Source organism: Bactrocera latifrons, unplaced genomic scaffold, assembly GCF_001853355.1.
Source record: "Bactrocera latifrons isolate USDA-ARS-PBARC rearing strain unplaced genomic scaffold, ASM185335v1 scaffold_119, whole genome shotgun sequence".
Lineage (NCBI taxonomy): Eukaryota > Metazoa > Arthropoda > Insecta > Diptera > Tephritidae > Bactrocera > Bactrocera latifrons.
The window spans coordinates 546469-568732 of NW_017534619.1; the positions used below are offsets into that span (position 1 = coordinate 546469).

Consider the following 22264-nt stretch of genomic DNA (forward strand, 5'->3'; position numbering starts at 1 on the left):
GCAACACTTTTTCAGACCATATTAGCTAAATAATTCAAGTACTTTCAAATGCCAATGGAAATAAAAGTCGTAACTATATATGTTTGTTAGAGATATGCTTAAGTTTCGCCTAGATTTCAGTTAGTTGCCTAGCACTTGATTATAGCTTCTTAAAAAGATCCAACAAGATGCGACATTTTGCAGCCATTTCCGGCTGAATGAGTATGAAGACAAGGCCATTTGTCGCATTTAGACGAAGGGTAAACTGAAGAAATTCAAGAGCGTCTGGTTCAGCAAAAAAAAAAAAACGGTTTGGTGTGGTTTGTGGGCCGGTGGAACCAGCGGTCGCTATAACCGGCTTTTTGATGCCTGAAATTGAAGCTCGTGATCGCCACGAAATTTGGTTTCAACAAGAAATGGATTTATTGAAAGAACACTTGGGTCAGCAGATAATTTCTCGTTTTGGGCCGGTCGATTGGCCATGATCGTGTGATATCACACCTTTTGACTTTTTCCTGTGAGGATATGTAAAGTCTAAAATATATGGGGACCTGCTTCGATTGAGACCTTGCAGCAAAACATCACGCGCGTCGAAAATTGAACTCAACGGATGTACAATCTGATACGTAGCTGTGGTCAAATTTTGAAAGAGATAATATCCAAAAAATAAATGCCAAAAAATGTTCTTCCGAATGATAATAAATATTCTCCAATAAATTTGTAGTTTCTGTGTTATTTCTTTAGAAAAGTAGGGAACAACGAAATGTATCACCCTTTATATCAAGTTTCAATAACATCAACTGCAACAGTGACAATACTAAATTTTATAATCACAAAATCACAGGTAAGTAGTTTAGCGCTTCGGAGTGAGTGTTCCGAATAAACTTGGCGATGACAGCCTAAATAAATTGCAATTAAACTGACCAAATTTGCTGACAACGTTTCGATAGCTCTTTGCCTAACGTACCACATATCTATTGAATCTAAGCTAACGTATGCATGGACGTGCATTAGGATGGTACTTAAAAAGAAAAGAAGCGGGTTTTCGGCAAAGTCACATTGTACATAGTGTCACGTGATATGTTGGATCGTAAGAATAAGCATTGAAATACTTGGACGATTAGTAACTTCTACGAGTACCAGCAATCTTACTTTAGGACAGTTTTAACAAAAAATATTTAAGAACATGAAAAAAGAACCGTTCCCACAACAGTCGGGTAACCGGAACGGACCCAAGTTTTGTACTTGGTAATACAAGGACTTGAGTATGATCCATCTGTTTATATGACAGTAGTCAAGAAGAGTAGTAGTTAAGAAAGTTCCATTAAATTTGTTATGCGGAATCAAATTTCTGGTGCCGAAACGCTAAGAATGTTGGAAAAGGTCTTCGTTGATAATAGTTTGCTGCGAGCAAGAGTTTGTGATTGGTACCAATTATTCAAATAGGGTCGAGAATGTGTTGACGACAAACCACGTCCAGGACTGTCATCAACAACAACTGATTATCAACAAGGAATTGGGGTTTGAGAATCGACGATTAACAGTCAAAGATCGTACTGGCATCGTTGGAATATCGGAATGATCAGTAAAAGCCATTTTAAAAAATCATTTATTCAATAATCTAATATTTTCGAAACTAACTAAATTTTTTCGAAAAACAGCGTCGTGTTAAACAATGCTCTCGGACTACCAGGATATCAACAAACGTATTATTACTAGCGGTGAGTGTTGGATCTATCTAAATTAAGTAAAAATTGACTTGACTCGCGCTTCTAAACTAGTACACCCCATGACGTGTCTATCACGTATACTATCACAGTTTCTGGAACTTGTCGACATCGAAAATGATATCAAGATAAATAATTTTTTTTCTTACCACCCTAACGTATATATCAATACAGGCATATACAGTAGTATAGACGCGCATATTTGCATTTTGCATGGAATTAATGGCGATACACGACATTTTTCGGGGCTAAACGCTCACAAAATACCATGAAATTCAATAAGCGTGTAAATTTCGGCGTTTATTTTTTGCTCATTTCATTCATTGCTGCATTTTCACACGTCAATTGATTGGTTTAGGCGGATTTTTTGGCAGGTGCTGGCATTTCCGCAAATAATCGAATTTGTAAAATTTCAAATTTGATTTTGTCGACGACAACGATTGATGGACAGCGTGCGATGTATGCCGCGATTGTTTGTGCTGTTATAGTCTATGCAAATAATCGCATAATGCGATGATAATTATGTGTGTATTGTCTCGTTATGGGAAAAGTGGCATTTTATTTATGCTGTTTATTCTGGTTGATGGATGAGTCTGTATTGCAAAGATTTATTTATGAGCATTCTGCTGTTGCATGGGTGTGTGTCGTAGACAATAAAAATGTTTGTATTGTATATTTGTTGTTCTTTTGGTGCAAAATCTACAACTATCCGTCAAAATACCCTGAGTACTAACGGTTGATTGAAGATGACGAGCCGGTTTAGTTTGCCCCCAACTGCGGAAATAATGCAAATTTATGCCGCAAATATTTATTGCTGCCATTTAAAAGCGGATTAGAGATAAGCTAGCTATTGTGTAGGATTTGAACGCACTGAATCATATTCGGCATAATGCGCCAATAAAACAGGATTGCCACGTTTTTATTTGTCAAAAAAACATAGAAGAAATAATAATAAGCAAATATAGGAAAAAAATAGAATTAACAATAATAAAAACATACAGTAAAAAACATTAAAAAATAGATGCTAAATTAAAAATCTTAAAAAAAAATTTAAATTAAAAAAAATTTAAAAAATTAAAATTAAAAAAAATTAAAATTAAAAAAATTAAAATTTAAAAAAAGTTAAAATTAAAAAAAAAATTAAAATTAAAAAAATAGATGCTAAATCAAAATTGTTTTGCAAAAGCATTCATTTAAAAACTGAACAAAAAGTTATGCGAACATTGGGATATGTGCCGATTTCGATAACTCAAATTTATCTCTAAAATTGCTTTATATTTTAAAAGATCATATTCATATTCATTCATACATATTACCTTTTTCTGAATTATACGTTCAGTTTCATTATGTATGCGTATGTAATTTTTTACAGCACGAGAACGGAGCTTAATCATAACGATCAGAAAGGTGGATTGCTTATAAATCTATAGTGTTTCGGGCTTTGACAGCCCTATTGTTCCAATCTGGCAACTCACAACTTTATCATAAAGTTTGGCATTTTTATTGTTATAAAGGGTCATCCATTTCGTGGTTCCCTACTTTTTTAATAAGAAAAACCATAGAAACCTCAATTTTAATAAGGAATGTTTATTATCATTCGAAAGAATATTCGGCTACGTGTCAAATGGTCCGACCACTGAGTCCAATTTTCGTTGACTCGTTCAAGTATTTCGACTGGCAACTGGCAAATGTTTTTCTCCAAGACCTGAATCAAAGGCTATTGAAAAAAGTATCTAAACTTGGATAACCCTTTCCATATTCAGTAAGTTTTGACATATAAGCGCTATTCGTATTATTTACAGTTACTTAAAATATTCAACAAAAAATGGAATCCAATGAATTTGTCGAGCGCTCAAAAAAAGACACTTGAAGATACGGTTGATACGTTCACAACGTATGATTTGAAGATACCTCAATCAGAATGGCAAAAGAGCCTTGAGAATTGAGTACTTGTATGAGAACTTCGGATTCACGATAGATGGAAAAATAACGAGAGCACGGGTAAGAAAGGATTTTAAAAATGATTTAAAAAATATGCAATCAGAATCAGAAAGTAAAAAGATGGAAACATTATACAGGAGTAAAGAACAAAGTGGTGATATTTCATTTTTGCCGTTAAGGAATTAAATGTGAATCTTCGCATAAGTTCCATAAAATAATATTATTAAAAAAAAGTAAAAGTAAAAAAAGTAAAACTCAGGCAAATATTGATGAAGCAACGAAACAATTCAGAAAGATGGTATACATATACATATAATATACGCAATTTTGGTACCAAGGACATCTTTTTCTTCTTTACTGGCATAGACACCGCTTACACGATTATAGCCGAGTTAACAACAGCGCGCCAGTCGTTTCTTCTTTTCGCAACGTGGCGCTAATTTTAAGCGAACGCAGATCCTTCTCCACTTGGCGCTTCCAACGGAGTGGAGGTCTTCCTCTGCTTTACCCGACGGGTACTGCGTCGAATACTTTCCGAGCTGGAGTGTTTTCGTCCATTCGGACAACATGACCCAGCCAGCGTAGCCGCTGTCTTTTAATTTATGTCAACGTCGTCATATATCTCATGCAGCTCATCGTTCCATCGAATGTGATATTCGCCGTGGCAAACGCGGAAAGGACCATAAATCTTACGCAGAACTTTTTTCTTGAACACTCGCAATGTCGACTGATCAGTTGTTGTCATCGTCCAATCACCACCAAAGACATCAGTCTGATAATTAAAATGCATCGACGTGTTTTGAACATCAATTGATCATGATCGTCTTATGTTAGTTTTTAGTTCGCATTAAATCCCTTCTTCCTTACTGGCGTGAACATCGCTTACCTGGTTATTTCTGAGTTAACAACAACGCACCAACGGTTTCGTCTTTTCGCTATTTGGAACCAGTTGATACTTAGAGCAAAGTCCTTTTCGATCTGATCTCTCCAATTGAGTGGAGATCTTTCTGTGTTCTACCGGCAAGTACTTTTAGAGGTGGAGTGTCTAATGACATGAGGATGAAGTCAGCTAAACTATATCCATGTCGCCGTATATCTTATAGAGGTTATAGTTCGGGTGTTCGCCATTGCCAATACGCAAAGAACGGGAATAATGAGTGAATTGTTCATTTGTTCCTCGAGAGAGTACTTTACTTTTCAATTGCCTACACAGTCCAAAATAGCAAATGTGATTCTGTTTCAGTTTCATGGCTGAAATTGTAGTTGGTGTTAATGCTGGTGCCAAGATAGACGGAAGGATAGGAGCAGAGTTGCGAATGTGAACACTGTTTTTATGAAGTGAGGAGATGTTTCGTCTTTTTTTCTTTCTATCTCTCATCCAGTCTGAGAAGAACAGAACTAACGGCGCAGTTGTTAAAGCCAATTCTATAAATGTCTTCTAAGTACGCCAGGGCATGCACACTCACTGCAGCTCATATTATCTTCTCCAGCAATAGATTGAGCTTGCGACTTAGATCCATACTTAAGAAAAATTGCTGCTAAGAATGAGTGCTAGTTGGCAAAGGAAGTAATGGCTTGAGTACGGGGACTCATAAAATCTGACCAAGGAATTACAGAGTCGAACAAAAACCTTTCGTAGTTCAGAAAAACCTTAAAGTTTTGGATATGTATATTATATTTTTAATACAATTACATCATATTTCTATCGTATTTGTATGGAAATCATCTTCGCAAAATTGAAGTTGGAAGCAGCAAAGAGTTTTCTACTTTTTATACCCATAATTGGCATTTTTTGGCTTATTTAAATGCGATTACATATTATATATGTTGGTATGAAGCAACACTTGACTAAAAGTAAACATCATACTTTCATAAAATAACCAAAAAAGCAACATTCACAAAGGAAAATACCAAAGAAACGCACAACAATAACGCAGCCACTGACCACTGAAGCCGCAAAAAGCGCGTTACATGTGGCGCAGCACAAGTCGTGAAATAACATTAAAGAAAGCAATTGAATAAAACGGGAAATTTCTGTTTGAAAGCGCCAAGAAAAACAGAAATAATCAAAATTTCATAAAAGCAAATGGAATAATGCAGAAGCACAATACGAGCGATTGCAACTGATGATGAACGCAGTCGGCCATTGTCCACCGCCAGTTGCGTCCGCAACATTTACGCAATGCCGTAACAACACTGCGATGTGAGGCGTTCGCTTCGCCGTGACAATAACTGTAGTTGCGTAGCATCTAAAGTAAAAGGCCGCCGATGTCTGCGCATAGAAATGCTATTTGATGATAACTGGTTTGATGCTGTCGTCGCCGCACAACAGCACCGCTGCTGTGACCAGCAGCTGAGTGTGGAGAGTGCGCGTACCACTGATACACTTGTAATTAGTGCACTAAGTGCCGTGATTTATGCACATAAATACATACAAACCGACATATCTATTAGTGTTTCAGTAAGAGCTACTAATGAAGCATTACTCATACGCCACGCAGCACCCGCCCGTTGGCTGGCATTGTGTATGAAGCTACCCAAGTGTTTTCTGTGTGTGTGTGTGTGTTTTCGGTAATTTTGCCAGCTGCGCAATCACAGAGAAGTTATTAGTCCACTCAGCGCTTGACACGCAACTCATTTCCCCGAAAACTGTTGTTACGTGCCGGGAATGCAGTTACCTTCGCCGGTATATTGTGGCAACTTGGAATGCGATACTCATATGCTGAAGATATTAATTGAAATACAAACATATGTTAACGGCGAAAAGTTCGCACATAAAAATCACTTGGAGTAGCATTTGGAGACGAAAAGTTTACGCCATAATCGTAAAATAGAATTTAACGGTATTTGTTTTAAAAAATTTGTGCAAGTTTTAATATAGGGGTGAGCAGTGATCAGAGAGTATTACTTTACATCCGCACTTTCGTACTGATAAACTAATTCGAAAAATTCCAGTTAAAACTACAGCTTTTAGACTGAAAATAAACTAATCCGAAAAAGTTTAGACTTGAACCAATTGCTGAAGGGTTTACCTGTATTAAAGAAATTAAAAACAGATTCGAACTGAAAGTAAACTGGTAGTAAAATGACTATCCCATTACTAAGCTATTCACCGAAAAATTGTTTTATTTGATATCAACGTTTAAACTCCATTCATAGAAAAACATAGTTTGTTTTGAACTAGTATAAGATCAGCATATTTCAGACCAATATATAACAACTGATTTCACATACTACTTCGCTATGGAAATAACATTAGTTACTTGCATGGATAACAGATAATTGGTCGATTAAGTTGGTTTCAATGGTAATAGTTCTAAAGTATTTTACAAAGAATTCATTTCACTGGGCTGCAAAAATATATTCGCTTATACACAGTGTTAGTCGATTCGACTCCAAAATTCTTTAGCATTTTTTAATTTTTTTTAGCAAAATGCATCTTAACAGACAGACGTCAACACTTTCTACAGTGAGCCAATTTTTCATATTTTTAGTAAAAAAAAAATCCGCAGGCATCGATTCGAACGCGAATGGTTTCATAGAATTTTTTGAGAATCTTGTGGTTTTGAAAATGATCTAATATTTGTCTCATCGCTCTAAACTAGTATTTTCCGGAATTTACCATCCTCTCCAAATGTTCTTTAACAAAGTTAAACCGTGCTCTTACTATATGTTTCTTTTGGATACCTTGGATAAATAAGACGCAAAATATTTAATTATTCATTAACATTTATTTTATCGCCTTCAAAGTAATCTATATCAGATGTAATAGACTTATGCCAACGATGTTTCCAGTCCTCAAAATCCTCTTCATAAACTTCAGGGACTTTGGCCTTTTATCTTTGATCGACTGAAAACGGTTTCCACGGGGCGACAAATTTGGTGAATACGATGGTTGTATCGATCTGACTTGATGCGATGGTGCATTATCATCGTCTAAAATCCACGAAGTGGTCTCCCACAATTCCGGTCGTTTTCGACGGATGTTTTCCCGCAAACACCTCATTACGGCCAAATAGAACTCCTTATTGGCCATATGTTCCTCCCTAACAAATTCATGATGCACCAAACCACAAATATCAAAAAAAAANAAAAAAAAAAAAAAAAAAAAAAAAAAAAAAAAAAAAAAAAAAAAAAAAAAAAAAAAAAAAAAAAAAAAAAAAAAAAAAATGGGTATTTTGAGCGGCTTTGGCGTGGGTTTTTACGTTACTTTCCTCCCAACGGAATTCGCACAATCAAGCATGTACAAAGAGACTTTTTGAAAAAAAAATCAGCTTTGTAGGGACGAATCCAGTAAGAACACGCTTCATACCCAAAATATTCATCAAAATCGTTCGAACGGACTAGCGAGAGATCTCTACAGCTCTCTAACTTTTGCCTGAAATTTTTCAAGCACCACACCTTTCACTTTTTTAATAACTTTTTTAACTGAATCGCCGAAGGCCTTTTCCAACATTCGCAACAATTCCGAACACGAAATTTGTTTAGAAATACATAATTTAAGACAAATTCTTTGTTCGATATTTTTATCCATTGTAAAAATCGAAACGTACTACTGAGGTGTACCGACTTAAGCAGCTGCTGTAAACAAACTGGTTGAAAAATCCAGACAGTCCTAACAACTTAGCAAAATATATTTTATTAAATATCATATTCCCGAAGTGTGATTAATGAAGCGTGTCTAGCGTTTTATGTATAATTTCCCTTGCAAATTCACAGGATTGTCCTTTTGCACCATTGTTTGGTTAGCTTGTTCATAGATTCTATGCATTCAATAGAACTTTAATTACATATGTAAGAGCTGTTTAGAATACTGAATATCATAATTTTTGAATTGTATGTCCCCTTACTCCAAAAGTTTCTTTTTCTTCCTGATTGGCGTAGTCACCGCTTACGCGATTATAGACGAGTTAACAACCGCGCGCCAGTCGTTTCTTCTTTTCGCTAGGTGGCACCAATTAGATATTCCAAGTGAAGGAAGGTCCTTCTCCACTTGGTCCTTCCAACGGAGTGGGGGTCTTCCTCTTCCTCTGCTTCCCCCGACGGGTACTGCGTCGAATACTTTCAGAGCTGGAGTGTTTTCGTCCATCCGGACAACATGACCTGTAGGATGGAGTCATGTGTAGAAGTTCACGCAAGTGAGGAAAGTTCTCTGATCGCCATTCACTTGGGAGTGGCCAGAAACGATTCTTTTACATACGACTCAAGCAGCTCACGACTTCTGGTCCTTGACCAAGTATCCTCTGGGTAGCCTAAGAACATCCGTTTGAAGGTGAGCTAAAGTGAGAAGGCAAAACATTCCGTGCATAGGGTTGTGCGCTGGATTTGGGACCCGCCACGTAAAAAAACACCCCCAATGAAAACGCAACAACTCCAAAAGTATACCTATCGAAATATTTTCATCCAGAATTAATTTTAGTTGAACAATTTCATTTTACGGCTGAAGGTTGTCGTTCTTTGTCTTCTCTGAGTATTACGAATATATTGCCGACTCTGTTCATCACATTTGTATAAATCGAAAAAATTGTGTCTAGATCATTTTTGTTTTTATTAAATTTTTCAAAAATGTCTTGAAATAAAAAATACTAAAGTCCTCTACGGTTACATGATACCCTAGCATATAAAAATATATACTTGTGAGCAAAATTTGAGCAGCGCAGCTGTTTTTCGCCTACGTCATTGTTCTACCAGTCGTCAGCGTGTTGCCAATCACAATATCAACATTTCCAACTCATATTAAAGCAAGCACCACTTGAACGTTTTAAGTGGGCACCTGAGAAGCATTGTGCATTAACTCTGGCACAAACTGCAGCCAGCACAGCAGCACACTGGCCGTGCAAAGCTCCACTTGGTAGACTCACATATGCGATCCTATTCCACTCAGCATGACACCACTCACCTACCTAAGAGTACAGACTAGTGTGGATGTCGGCTAAATGGACTGTCAAACTTTAGCTTATATTGATGGCAAGCATAAGCTGCAGCCTGTTGCCAAACATACAATGGCGTAACTTTTAGAAGACTTTATACGGTAGGCCATGGATGTCGAACGAACGTAACAGGCAAGCGGTCACTTTTCATTGTTTGACTTACAGATAAGAATCTGTAATGCAAATGTGGAGCGGTTTATGGGTCTGCAGGAAAAACTTATTTGGTTATTGGAGGATTTCCTTCTTCATTATTTCGAAGCCAACTAAGTATATTTGTTACTTTTCACAAAGCCAGAATTACAAATTAGTAAAACACAGCTCTTTGGTAGAGTTCATGCATGTTAATGGGAAACGTTTATACCAGGGTACAAAAATATTAAATTTGCCAAGAAAAAAAAAATATATATATTAACACTAAGAAGTAAACGGAGGAGACACCTAGTCCTTCAGTTCTTGACATATCGATCTGAATTTTGCACAAGGCTTCTTTTCAAGAAGCTATTCATTTGTAATAAATTCCGATATCGGACCACTATAGCAGACGGCTGCCATACAAACTGGAGAATCGGAATCAAATACTTGTGGGGAAATTTTTTATTTGTGAAGGGTATTCAAACTTCGGTGTAACCGAAATGAACATTTTTCTTCTTAGGTATAAGACCACGTACTGGAATGACACTAATCCGTACATTCATCTAAAGTTATTGTATGGGGAGTTTCATCAGTTAAAGGGAGTACTTGTGCATACATTTCAGGATTGAAATGGAGATGATGAAGTTCACAAAGCACAGAAGATTTCAATGGATCTGGGGTCAGAAAGCTGTATTAGCATTCCATAGTTCTAATTCGCGAATGTTTTGATCAAAAGGTGACACAAAATATGCGTCCTTCTCTTGACTAGCCTTTTCAAGGCATAAACAAAATTATCAAATTTGACCCGGCTACGAAGGGACTGGGATGTCTCCGAACACAAGCATTTGAATAGCACAAAGCATTCAGTGAAGGTCGTGAAGTCACCGAAAACATGACTCTTGGGAGTCGTTCATCTCTGTTCATGACGATAAAATTTAAAAAGTTAAAGCAGCAGTGTTTGAAAATCCTTATGAGGATTCAGAGAGTTAGAGCGGATCTCACTATCTATTATGGATCGACTCAACATGTTCTCGTTAATGTTTTGGATATGAAGCGCTTCAATGTTTGACTCAAAACTGCAAAACTGATTCGTCGAGTAGATGAAGAGAAAGAGAAGGTTCACAAAGTAGCTGAAGACCCGAAATTCAACAAGCGCATCATTGCTAGTGACGAAACGTGAAGCTATGAATATATTATGTCGAAACTCTCCAGCAATGTAGCATATATCGCCCCAAACATGCGCCGAAACCGAAAAAACAGACGCAAGTCCTTCACAAATCAAAGATACGCTCAACATTTTCTATGGTTATTTCGTGCTTCATAATCAAACGGTGAAAAAATAATACTACTTGGCTATTATGAGGCGTCTACGTGCAGCAATTCGTTTTAATCGATCGGATTTGAGTGCAGAAAATTCATATATTTTGCACAAAATCCTTCCGGGCCAAAAACGACACGTGAGTCATCGCTTAGCCATCGCATTCGCCAGATTTGGTTCCCTGTGTTCATTGCAGCCATTAAATTTATTTGCTGAAAGCACTGAAGGCGAGTTAGAGAATTCGAATAAGCATTGTCAGGCTTGCATTAGCTCAAAAGGAGCTCATTTTCTTTCAATAGCTTTTTTTTTTTTTGACAAGTTGTCATGTTACTTTTGTTCAGTATTGTTTAGCATTTCATCGTGGAAAACTTACTTCTGAACAACGTTTACAAATCGTTCAACTTCATTATAAAGAGTCACGTTCAGTAAAGAATGTGTTTCGCCCGCTTCGCTCAACTTATGGTCAACATAATCGGCCTACTGAGCGCATTATTGGAAACACGATCACTCATCTTGCGACCCAACATCAATTATTTTATAATATTCGACCGAATAAAGCACATACATTGCGCAGTGAAGAAAATATAGCAGCCGTAACTAACAGTGTAAACGAAGACCGTGGAGAGTATGGAAGAACTTGGCAAATTAAATTGAAATCGTACAAAATACAGCGATATTGCTTCGACCTATGGGCTCTTGAAAAGTCCTATGAAGATGCGATGTTTTCGAGCCAAATGTGGACTACATTGCTGTTCATTTCTGGGTCAATGCCACCGTTATGGTGCCATAGTAACTGACGATTTGATGCCTGAAAGTGAAGCTCGTGATCCAATTCGTATACATCGCATCAAACAATGGATTTCTTGATAGAACACTTCGGTGAGCAAATAATTTCACATTTTGGGTTGGTCGATTGGTGGCCAATCGTGTGATGTCACACCGTTAGACTTCTTTTATGTGTATGTGTAAAGCCTAAAGTCTATGCGAAGAATCCCGTTTCGATTCAGGCCTTGGAGCAAAACATCACTCGTGTCCTTCACCAGTAACGAATCGAAATGATTTAAGAGTCATCGAAAAGTGGACTCAACGGATGGACCATTTAAGACTAGCCGCGGCCAACATTTGTAGAAGATTATCTTAAAAAAATAAATTCTAAAGAATGATCTTTCGACTGATAATAAACATTCCCTGATAAATTTAAAGTTTCTGTGTTTTTTCTTTAAAAAAAGTGGGGAAAATGTTTTATTTTTTCACATATTCACATTCTAAAAGACACAATTTGAGTTTTTAATTTTCGAAACCAACTTTAGGTGACCATTTTCCGCTTAGGTATTTTCCTTTTGGTCACCACTATACTTTCCATACCATGTATGAACATAGATACATTACCATACCTTAGACTACAGTTGTATTGCGCACTTGTTGCAACTTCACTTGGTTGAGATTACCGCATATGCATGCGGCATGTTATCGCGCTGCATTGCCACCAAGTATGTGGCAAAACAGTGTGTTGCACCAAAACTCCGACCGACATGCGAAAGTTAAAGAGGCTTCACCCATAGACCATTGAAAGCTGGCGGGCTATCCTGACATTCCACACATCACGCGTCGCAGCGTTATTTTTTCGGACAGCCACAAAACAGTGGCATAATAAAATTTATAACCTTTTAAGTATTTTTTGATAAAGTGATATGTATATGTGTGTATATATGGTACATACATATATATACCATATAGGCAGACACCCAATATAAATATAGACAGGCAGTTCGGTTCAGTTTTATGTAACTTGCATTGTTCGAATATTTTTAGTTTCTATATTTTTGAAAATTATTATTTTTGTTGCTATTGTCTATTATTTATGTATTTATTTTCGTAGTTATTTGCTTTTGTCTCGCAATGCATTTGCGGCATTAATTATCTTCGCTTTTATAGTTATTCTGTTTGGTTGTCGGAGCTGTTGGTGCCACTAATTAAATTTGCTGCCATCACAAGCACACACACACTCACACACAGTTATACATACATATAAATGTGCATTCGTCAGCGCTCCTTGTTGCCTGGCTACTAGCCCCTGCTTGACAGCGGCTTCGTGCCTAAAGCTTGTCATGTCATGTCTTCTAGTACAACCATATATATGTAAGAGTATACATATACTAGCGCGTGTATATGTGTTTACCGCAATTACTTGTGACGTTTTAAGAGCAAATGCTACAATCGTTCATTTGGACAATAAAATTAGACATTTAATGCATTCGGTGGAGGCGAGCACGTGATAATTATGGACTCGTATAGTATTTGTAATTTGCCTCTAATAAATGCAAGTGCTGATTGCAAGCCAAAGGCTAACAAATAACAGTTTTTAATTTGAAGAGTGAAACAGAAATATTTTAGATATATATTTTTGGCATTTTGGACGAGTGGTCCAAGGTGGGTTTATACAAGGAACTTCATAAAATCTGTAATCTATCTTGCAACAGTTATAATGAGTCTCGATCTCACATAAACTATTTAGACTGGTGTAAATACGTACGAATAATTTTTATTTATTTATTACCGATTGCTATTGTAAAGAACACAAGACAAGACGTTAACTTCTGCTGTACTAAAGACACCTCTACGCGGTTATAGCCGAGGTAACAAGAGCGTTCTAGTAGTTTTTTCCTTTCGCCCAACGGAATGGAGCTCTTCCTCTACTTTCACCGGCGGGTACTGTATCGGAAGCCTTCAAAGCTGGAGTGTTCTCTACCATCTTTGTTCTTCCAGAATCTTTATATTGATATTGAAAAAAAATTTACACGATTTTAATGTGCCAGTTTGTATAGTAGCTGTATGTCATAATAATCCGAACAAATTCTTCGCAGATTGCACTACTGCTGTTGAAAATAGCCCGAACAAAATGTCGTGAAATCATCTGGCAAAATAAAAGAAGTATTCCATACAAGCACTTGATTCTGATCGTTCAGTTTGTTTAGCAGCTATATGTTATAGGGGTCCGATATAAATTTCAAAATTTCAGATAAACATCTCAAAAACTGAGCGACTAGTTCACGTATGTACGAACTTTACAAACTTCTCTAAAGGGAAAGGGGACTCTTTGAGCAGCAATATTGTTCGCCATAGGCTAGGTCATGTTGTCCGGATGGACGAAAATACTCCAGCTCTGAAAGTATTCGACGCGGTACCCGCCGGGGGAAGCAGAGGAAGAGGAGGAGCTCCACTCCGTTGGAAGGACTAAGTAGAGAAGGACCTGGCTTTGCTTGGAATATCTAATTGGCGCCACGAAGCGAAAAGAAGCGACTGGCGCACCGTTGTTAACTCGGCTATATTCGCGTAAGCGGTGTCTACCCCAGTAAAGAAGAAGAAGAATATCATTCGCCATAGACCGGAACAGGTAGTAATCAATTCGAGGTAGATACATAACACCCTCACAAACAAGCTCTCCGAGCTTCTGCAAGTCTGCGCTGCTATCTTATTCTCCAAAGATACCCACTTTTGGGCGATTGCTTCTTTCAGACGGTCCAATTGTTGATAGTATAGTTCTGTATCATAGTGGCTGATTTTCTACTAATTACTAATGACCGCCAATTCTGGGTTTACCACAATATATGTCGATTCACCAGGATTTAATCACATTTATCACCAGTAACCAATTCCTATAGACCTCCAGCGAACTCGACAAACGCTGGCCAACAACAATAACTTTTGATATTATTCCCGACCAAAATAAACCATAAGAAGTTCCCCGAACTGTTTTGTCTTGCAAAATCAATATCGCCGCAATTGTAGTAGGTGTTATGATTGGACACGGTCTAATAGATTCATATGCGGTGCGACTACATTCTTTTTCGGACGCTTTTTGCCAAAACCATATGGAGGAAGGTGAGGTGCGACTATCTTGTCAGTTTCTCTTCTATTGGCCGGCATTTGACAGATTGAGCTTGAAATATCTCGATAGCCACATCTTCTGCGAACCTAGCGAAGTGGCTGCGATCGATATTAACCGCCTTAATACATTTATGGTACGCTCAACTGTCACTCTTAGGGCCTAAAGGGTAAAAGAAAAGACAAACATCTGTCTAATCTAACCTGATAATGATGAATCAAACATTCACCAACTTTCTTTCTGGGTACCATCAAAAATTTCAAATTTTTTGTGTGTTGCCAAAATATAGTGTTGCCAAATTCCAAAATATAAAAGGCAACATACTGATGATGTTTTTTAGTCCAACTGAATATTTCTTTTTTGTTTCAATTACTTTTTTCAAGTAACAATAATTTTTTTTTAAGTATTAAACACCTGGGAAAACCATTCTACTATATAAAGAAACATATTCTATGGACACGCAATATTTTTTCGATAAGGGTTCGATGAAATACTTGTACATTAAATATTAAACTCTAAATATAAGATTTTGAGACAAAATAATCAGTTCGCTTTCGAGACTTAATGTAAAATGTTCATTAAATCCGATTTTTGTTGTAAAATAAATGATTATTTCTGTATTAAGATACTAAGTTTTTTCTCTATTGAATAACCACGATAGGATTGTTTCTTTTTCACTTCTCTCCGTGAGTTGTTTAAGCGACAGAGAAGATTCCTCGCGTAATTTTATTCTCCCTCTTCTCTACTTCCTTTAAAAACGTAGACCCGATTATCTAAAGATTACTTGCGATAGTCGTAACGCTGATCTTCCAATAATTAGAATAGTCGTTCTTATGCACATTTTTACTAATTCTGATATTGGCAGAAGAATTTACCATTAACAGATAGAGCTAATAGGGACCAACAGATTTGTAGAGGCGGCCAAAGACTTCGATCCAAATGTGTTTTGTACCAAACGTAGTTTTTTTTTGTATACAGTCCATTTTCTTCATGTAGAACAAAAAGTAACATCAAAAACTGAATGCGTTCCACTTAATCCACAAAACCTGAACACGATCCACTTGTTCCACAGCACATGCGTAACCAAAAAAAAAAATACCAACCACTAGACAAATCCGCAAAAAGCATCAGATTTTCGCCTTTACTCAAGGAAATAAAATTTCAAAACACACACTTTTGTTTTTCGTAGTGATAGACAAACGGACAAGCACTTTTTTGAAAATTTACAATTACAATTTATTATAATTAATAATTTTTTTTTTGTTCTAACTTAATATATTTTGTGACACACATAACTAAGAGTAGTATTTGGAAATAATATTGCTCTAAAGCACATCATCAAATTTTTGGGCTTTTTTATAGGTTGGAGACGACGCCGACAAAGACATCATACTCCTGCGTATGTACGACAAATCAATCTAAATTCGATACTGGTCTTGGTCCACGACCAGACAAATCTATTTGTGACCAATTTAAAAAAAAAAACGTAAAATTAAATATTGTGTTTATAAAAAATTGAAGAAAATTATGACATTCGAATGCAATCGTTTGAAATCAAATCATTTAGTTGAGGAGGCGGCGGTGGGGATTTAAGAAATTTAAAAACCGAAAAAATACAGCATAAATGTATTATATATATACATATATAATACACATATGCCCAATATATATACATGCATGTATATATATATAATAATTTCAGAACCAAAATTGTTATGAAAACAAGCTTTACAGTGTGTTTAGAGGGCAAATTTCACGAATGACCAACATTTTACATGCGCAAATCAAATAAATATATATATAGATATGAAGAATTACTTTTTTTCCCATACAAAAATTCAACGGCTTCAGGTCCAAAACCAATCAGACATGCTGCTCAAACTGTCGCATGATGTTTGACGTAAGTGTGTTCGTCTTAGGACTAAGCCAACGGTTCCTCCTCGTCGGCACGCAACCAGCTGCAATTCAATATTTCACGTAAATTCCAACGCGCATGCGGTTCCGGCTCCAATAGTACCGCCACGGTGGCCTTGGCCTGCGCCGAAATGTGATCTTGTAATTTCCGTCGAAATGCGAACTTCTTATTACGCTGATCGTCCAGCAACTTGCTGAGATTGCTATCGTCGAATGGCATTTTCGCATTCAACATTATGAATAGTATAACGCCAAGTGACCAGGCGTCGGCCAATTTCGGATCGTATGGTCGACCGCATACGACTTCGGGCGCGGCATAGGCCGCAGAACCGCAATAGGTTTCCGATTTGATTTCGCGTCCACTATCGTCGCAGCAATAGCGTGCAAAGCCGAAGTCTGCCAATTTGATATTGAGACGTTTCGAAAGCAAGATGTTCTCGCATTTCAAGTCGCGGTGCGCGATATCGTGCGAATGCAGATACTTGAGCGCTTTCGCCATTTGCATGAACCAGGCTTTCGCTTGCAACTCCTCAACCGGTCCCGATTTCTTGATATGACTCAACAGATCACCATTCTCCGCGTAACGCATGAAGATGAAGATTTTCGGTCCACGCTGTAGTATACTGTGTATCTGTATGATGTTTGGGTGATCAATTTTTGTTAGAATTTCCAATTCACGTGGAAAGAATTTGTGTACGAAATCCGAGGGTGCCTTGGCCTTATCAATGATTTTGCAGGCCAAATGTACACCATGACCCGCATCATCGGCATAGCCAGCTGTGATAACGGTCGCATAGGAACCCTCGCCAATTTTGTGTCCGATATTATAGCCACGCTGGGCCAGGGCATCGATGTCGGAGCTGCGCGTGTTCAGTTGGCGATTGGAGGTTGTCGAAAATTTTGACATAATTGTTGGATTTTTATAATGTTGAAATTTTGTCTAATTGCATCTGAAGATGGTACTCTGATGATTTGAATTTGCACTCGAAAGAGTAGACCAAAATAATGTTTATGCAAACTTTTATTGATTTCAAAGAATTTTTATTTAAAAAAATATATATATATAAAATTTAATCTCCTTTCAATTAAATTTTGACAATTTTGGAAAAGAAGCTATTGAGAAAAGAGTTCCAGCCAGTTATCATTTTATTTTCGTTACTTTTTCTCTGTAATTTATTCGTCTTTATTTTCATGTTTTGTTTTGAAAAATATTCAAACCGGAAATGCAATGAACGAAAGCAATTCGAATAAACAATATATATGTATATATATATACGTATGTGCATATATGTATTTACGTATACAAATACAACACATATATTATATATTTCGATAGGATATATATTATTTTAATAAAATTAGCACAAAATATAAAGGATTTCAGAAAGTACCCTAAACAAGTTCATGCAAAGGTGGCCATTAGCAACTCCTACTGTCGGTTTTAAACTAGTAAATGAATAAATCAAAATCATAACTCAAGTTCAATTGTTTAAAGTTTTGAAAGAACGGCTTTATGAAAATTCTAAGTCGATTTTCAAATCATTACAACAGGATAAACCAGGACTATCCAACATTTGTATACCACTTAATAAATAATTAATTAATAATTACTTCATTGCAGATATTTCTATGTACGCCCAAGATTTCTAAACTAACTTGTTTTTGATAGCAATGTTGAAATTCTAACAATCCAATTGTGTTAGGCGACTCGTGAACAGCTTCTTGAGGAAAAACCAAAAAAACTGATATTAAAAAAAGCTGTGTCAATTGAACATTTCTTTTGCCTATAACAAGGGATTGAACCAAGCATAATAAACATACAAATTTCGATTGATTACTCAGTTGTTGATAAGTAACCGATGACCTTGTAGAACCTAAATTTTGTTGACTGGTTGACTAGTGGATACTGTACTATCGCTAGTCGCCATATATATCTGATCAGGTTCGAACACCTATTACCCGCCTGAAGAACAAAAAAGCGGAGGGGCCGATGTATTACCAGTCGAGCTAATCAAATGCGGCGGCAAAGAACTGATAATGAGCATACATTGGCTTGATATGGTCGGATAAAAGCGTGCCCGACGATTGAAACCTAAGTGTGCTCTGCCCATCCACAAAAAGCAAAACTTCTTAATCTGCATTCACTACCCTCGAGTAAACCTTCTTAATATAGTATATAAGGTATTATTGAGCTTAGTGTGCGAAAGATTGAAGCGTGGACCTTATCAATGTGGCTTTAGACCTGAAAAATCGAGTATCTAGCAGATTTTCCCCATGCGCCATGTTAAATCTTGGACCCAAAGAAGGAAGATAGAAACACACCACCTCTTTGTCGATTTTAAAGCCGCCTTAGGCAGCACGAAAAGGAAATATTTTTAGGCCGCTATGTCTGAACTAGGTATCCCCGCAAAACAAATACGCCAATGTAAACTGACGTTAAACAATACCAAAAGCTCCGTCAGGATCGGGAAGGATCTCTCCGAGCCGTTCGATACCAAACGAGGTTTCAGACAAGATCGTGAGCCTTTTTCAATATACTGCTGGAGAAAATAATTCGAGCTGCAGATCTTAATCGAGAACGTATAATCTTCTATAAGAGTTACAGCTGCTAGCGTACGCCGATGTTATTGACATCATTGGCCTCAACAACCCCGCTGTTATAGTATGTTGTAACCAACATTAACAGCAACAAAAAAGTCAAGCTCGAAAACTCTTGCCAAAAGGTGCTACTTTGAAGTGAGTAGGCAATTGAAAAGTACAAGGTACTCTCGACGCACAAAGACAGAAGTCTTCAATATGGTATGGAGCTCTTGGTATCAAATGATGGAAATAGCGAAAAAACACTGACCGTACGGTATGTGTTTTATTAATGGCACTAAGGATGCAAAAATCTAGTGGTCCCATATCAATCTCCGAATCGCTAGCTTAAAAGCAAGGAGTTTTATTTTTAACTTTTAAAAGGTTTCAAATTTATAAAAGTCGGACTTTTTCGATTTGAAACGAATGAACATTTGAAAAAACAAATGAATGTGGTCTGAATCATAGTGCCTATGTTCGAAACATATGCAAAATATATAACACTATTTTCTACTACATATATGTATAGTATAAAATAACTACAATACTATTTTTTTTCTTTTTTTTCCACAGCGTTTTTTGAGCACAGCCACTGCATACAAGTCACACCAGTGCCGAAAATTGCCAACATCACAAAGCCGTTACTACAAGAAGAGCTTCTGCTTGATAGGAATAATGGTACGCTGGTCAGTGACTCGGTGTTAAGCGCTTCCGAGCGTAATCGTCGTTTGATACCCTACATGGCTTTCTACTTGGCGCCGGATTTTCCGATCAATCAACAATATGCGATTCAAGGTGTAAGTAAAAATACATTGATTTTGATTTTATGTAGCGGTTTTTGAAGAAGTTCAAAGATTACGAAGGCAGTGTGGTAAGGAAGCGCATTTAGATTCCGACTACTTGCATAAGTCGAAATAAAATTTTGAGTTAAAAATTTGTATTTCAAATTCATAGACACAAAGTAAACAGGACAGAACAAATGGTTTCTTCGGCAAAATCAATTTGTTTAACTCAAAATAGTCTCCTTCTGCTTCAATTCAGCTTTTTGCATGGTCCAAAAGAATGTCGAACGAGTGTTTTAGCTCGTTGACCGGTATGGCCGCCAGTATGCCGGTACAGGCGTTTTGATTGGCCCCTACGTCTGCCATTTCATGGGAAAATGCATTTCGAAAAGAAATAAGTAGCACGGTGCCATACCAGATGAATACGGGGAGAGGTTAATGGTTAAAATGTGATTTTTGGTCAAACAATCGTCCTTCGAATGTTGGCTTCTGAGCAATTTTGGGTAGTCAGTCAATTTGTGCGGAACAAACCGTGCACACACTTTTCGTAAGCCCAAATGTTCAATCAAAATGGCATAAAGCAATGTTTTGGAGATGTTCAATTCCATTTCCATGAATTTCAAGGATGATTTCGGCTGATTTTCGATGACGCACAGTTTCGATGGAATTTCCGGTGATTACTGATTTTAATTGGCCCACATGTTGATCGTCATTTATGTCCCCACGACTACTTTGAAAGCGTTGAAATCACGTCTGCACTCTGCTACGGTATAGGCAATAATCGTCACAAACTTGTTTTATCAATTGAAACGTTTCGGTAAAAGTTTTATCAATTTTAAAACAAAATTTAATGTTGGCTCTCTGTTCGAAGCTCATTTTCGCACCGATAACACAAACATACTGACACTTAAAACGCAATAATCCAATTGATGAAATGTCACAAAGTTCTCACTGGACAATCGATTAAGCACCACTCGACATATAGGTGGCTTTGGCGCTAGGTTCAAAAAGTCCTGTTTACTTTGGAACGCACCTTGTATGTATGAGATCATGGAAAATTACAGACTAACAATACGAACAAACGTTTTCATTCCCCAAAATATTCGTATTCTAGAGATATCAGACCAACACAAAGAACCCAAAAAGCTCACGTTATCATACATGCTTTTATTATTATTGAGAATATACATAGTTACCTCAATCTATCACATTTAGAACTATATTACTTAACTTGAGTTTGAAAGACAAGTATAGGCGACATATTCTCTACATTTCTCTAAAAATATTATAATTTTAATATACATAATTTTGGAAAGCTTTTAACATCATATAAGAAATATGTGTAGTTTTTAAACACACAAATTTAATACCCTGTAACTCCAGGAAAGAAAGAACGAAATTCTTAATAGAATATACTTGCGAAAGAAATAATAAAGGAATGAAAAAGAGGTTAAAAACGATGTTCAGAGAAGAGAGAGCTTTCGAAAATACGATATTAATACCCTGTGACTGCCGGTAGGAAAGAACTTGCAAATATACTTAAAAAATAATGCATCCAATAATAAATAGTTACCTGCTTTTGCTGAGTAAAGTCGGAGAGAGAGAGAGGGAGAGAGAGTGAGATTGAGGGAGGGAGACATAGATATAGAGAGGGAGAGAGAAATAGAGAGAGGGAAAGGTTGGGAGAGAAAGATAGAAAAAGAGAGAATGTTTTAGAACGAGTATGAAACTTCGGACACTGGTCTGAACACTTAACTCGGCTACATAACCCTTTACTAAATTACTAATTGATATTGAAGGTCTGCTCGCGCCTTTCACCTTAAAAGTATGAATTTGAAAATTTAATACTCATAACCTCAAATATATATACTACACACACAATTATTCAAAATTAAACCAAGTCATTTCTGGTTATTTCTCGCAGCCGAAGGGTGCGCTACCACACAGCAGCAAATATACGAAACCGATGACGGTGGAAGGACCTCTGCCACCGGCCAGTGGACACATACCTTTGCCGCAGGAGTACATGAATTTACGCGCACCACCGCCTGGCACCCTCAGCGACAGCGACTTGACAT

General features: G+C 37.0%; 2 protein-coding genes across 2 annotated transcripts in view; both read right to left on the bottom strand.

Annotated features, from left to right (window-relative positions):
• Positions 1-22264, bottom strand: part of LOC108978176 — a 208800-nt gene that overhangs the window by 167677 nt on the left and 18859 nt on the right. The window lies entirely within an intron of this gene.
• LOC108978177 (testis-specific serine/threonine-protein kinase 1) lies at positions 16131-17896 on the bottom strand. Its single transcript, XM_018948326.1, has 2 exons — positions 16732-17896; positions 16131-16370 (listed from the first exon to the last, which is right to left on the bottom strand). The coding sequence occupies exon 1, from the start codon at positions 17732-17734 to the stop codon at positions 16835-16837; it is 900 nt and encodes a 299-aa protein (XP_018803871.1). The 5' UTR covers positions 17735-17896; the 3' UTR covers positions 16131-16370; positions 16732-16834.